The 2,299-nt window shown below is 47.0% G+C and overlaps 1 protein-coding gene across 1 annotated transcript; it reads right to left on the bottom strand.

The window, feature by feature from the left end:
- Positions 1 to 994: 994 nt before the first annotated feature.
- On the bottom strand, positions 995 to 1,951 carry LOC101129209 (olfactory receptor 13C7). Its single transcript, XM_019033247.3, has one exon. The coding sequence runs from the start codon at positions 1,949 to 1,951 to the stop codon at positions 995 to 997; it is 957 nt and encodes a 318-aa protein (XP_018888792.3).
- Positions 1,952 to 2,299: the final 348 nt, after the last annotated feature.

The following is a 2,299-nucleotide window of genomic DNA, read 5'->3' as shown; positions in this document are numbered from 1 at the left end:
ATTTTCCCATAAAATAAAAGAAAAAACCTTCTCTAATACCTAGCCTAAATATTGCAGCCTTTATTTCTGTTTCATGTAGGTCTGGTCTTCTTTCTGCATTTGCTTTATCCTTTCTCTCTGCAGACCAGCTTTCTCTTCCTTGCTAGACACAGGACCACATTTGTGCCCCCTTTACGTGGTCTATGAGTTCAAGAGCTTTGTGCCAACTATGAGGTGTCTCTACGTCCAAATTCCAAATTCCTTGAACAGAAAATATGGTTTGCCCAGTTTGGGTCAACTCGCCAATTATCTATAGCCAAAGGAGAGAGCATGACTGTCCTTTCAGCAGGGGCTAAGGGAAGACACATTCTGCTTCAGGCAGAACATTTCAGCTAATGTGCCACAGGGTACAGATGTACCAAGCTCAGAGTCCTCCTGGGATTACTAAGCAGAACCTGTAGTGACCTAAGCCCCCAGGTGAATTGCCTTCAGCCATGAAAAGACTCATCCACTCACCCCAGGGTGCCTACACATCCCATTGTTTTCTATGTGCTCCATGGCAAGACACAGGTTGGGAAGCACTGTGCTAGGGAGGTGGGCAGGGTCATGAAGTTCTGTCCCATGGTGTCTTCAGTGCCTCCTTTCAAGAGTAGAATCTTGGCTTTACATTTTTGTAACAGAAAGGTACCCTAGGGTGTTTTTCCCGAAACAGAGGAACCATCTGCTCACAAAGGTGAATTCAGACTTGAACAGTGGAGAAACAGAAAAGTCATTCCTTGTGTATCCAGCAGCATTCTGCTTCCATCCCCTCAAGACACACTCCCCCTGGGTTCTAGGTTTCAACATTTTAATTGGGTCCAATCACAGCTAAAGTGCTCTATTACATGAGTATTTCAATTTTCTGGTAGTCATTCTTCACATGTATCTTCTTTAGGGAGCATGCTCTTCTGAGATTTGTGGGTGAAAGCAACCAAGAGGCAAAGGGCTATGGGGACATCTGTTCCCCCAAACATCACTAGGCAAAGCATTTCTGAAATACCAAGTTCCTCACAGCAGCCTTTACATCCTTGTTCCTCAGGCTGTAGATGATGGGGTTGAGCATGGGGGTCACCACCCCATAGAAAAGGGAAATGAGTTTGTCTGCAAGGTCTTGCTTGTCTGCCCCCAGCGGGTCCTTAGACTTGGGCTTCCCATACATGAAGAGGATGGTCCCATAGAAGATGACCACGACTGTGAGGTGGGCAGAGCAGGTGGAGAAGGCCTTTTTCCTCCCCTCAGCTGAGGGGATCCTCAGGATGGTGGCAATGATGAAGACATAGGAGAAACAGATGAACAGAACCGGGACCCCCAGGAAGATCACATTGGCCACTCCCATACTGATCACATTGACAGAGATATCAGCACAGGCCAACTTCAGGACAGCCAGAATCTCACAGGTGAAGTGGTTGATGATGTTGTCTCCACAGAAGGGCAGCCTCATTGCAAGGGATGTCTGCACCATGGAAGCAGTGCTTCCAGCTACCCAGGAGCCGGCAGCCATGGGCATGTAGGCAGCCTTGCTCGTGACCACAGGGTACCTAAGGGGGTTGCAGATGGCCACGTAGTGATCAAACGCCATCATGCTCAGAAGAACACACTCTGTGGCTCCCATGGCAAAGGAGAGGAACATCTGCACTGCACAGGCTGAGAAGGAGATGGTTTTCCTGGGGGTCAAGAAGCTGTCAAGGATGAGGGGGACTGAGGATGTTGTATAGCAGATGTCCAGGAAGGAGAGGTTCCCCAGGAAGAAGTACATGGGCATGTGCAGGTGGGAGTTGGACACAGTCACCAGGATGAGGACCCCATTGCCCAGTAGGATCACCAGGTACATCAGCAGGATGAGCACAAAGAATGTTTTCTCCAGCTTTGGGTGGGCAGAGAGGCCCAGGAGAACAAACTCTGTCACAGAGGCTGTCTGGTTGGCACTTACCATAGTGTATCTCCTCTGTCAACTGAAGGAAATACTTAAGAGGTCCAAACTCAACATTCTTTGCCTTGCATAGGACCAGTGCATCTGGTCTGGGGTTCCAGTCTGGCTAAGACGTTAGAAAACAGTTTTGAAAGTCCACAATATTTATTTCCAAGAAAAAAGAGACAACAAAATAAAAAATTATTTTGGGGCCACAGGACACCGAATGCACAAGGTTTAAAATGATGACTATGATAATGTAACACATGTGATCAGTGACAAAAACACATAACACATTCATTTAGGGATGCTATATCCTACAAGGCAATTTATCTCATTAAACTTTGATCAGAAAGGTGACTTAAAGTTTGC

The sequence above is a fragment of the Gorilla gorilla genome, chromosome 13, assembly GCF_029281585.2.
Source record: "Gorilla gorilla gorilla isolate KB3781 chromosome 13, NHGRI_mGorGor1-v2.1_pri, whole genome shotgun sequence".
Taxonomy (NCBI): domain Eukaryota; kingdom Metazoa; phylum Chordata; class Mammalia; order Primates; family Hominidae; genus Gorilla; species Gorilla gorilla.
The sequence above is the reverse complement of the archived record's forward strand: the minus strand, read 5'-3'. Positions and strand labels throughout refer to the sequence as shown.

Excerpts from the sequence above, each read along its gene's own strand:
- LOC101129209 (XM_019033247.3), bottom strand. The coding sequence starts at position 1,951 with ATGGTAAGTGCCAACCAGACAGCCTCTGTGACAGAGTTTGTTCTCCTG.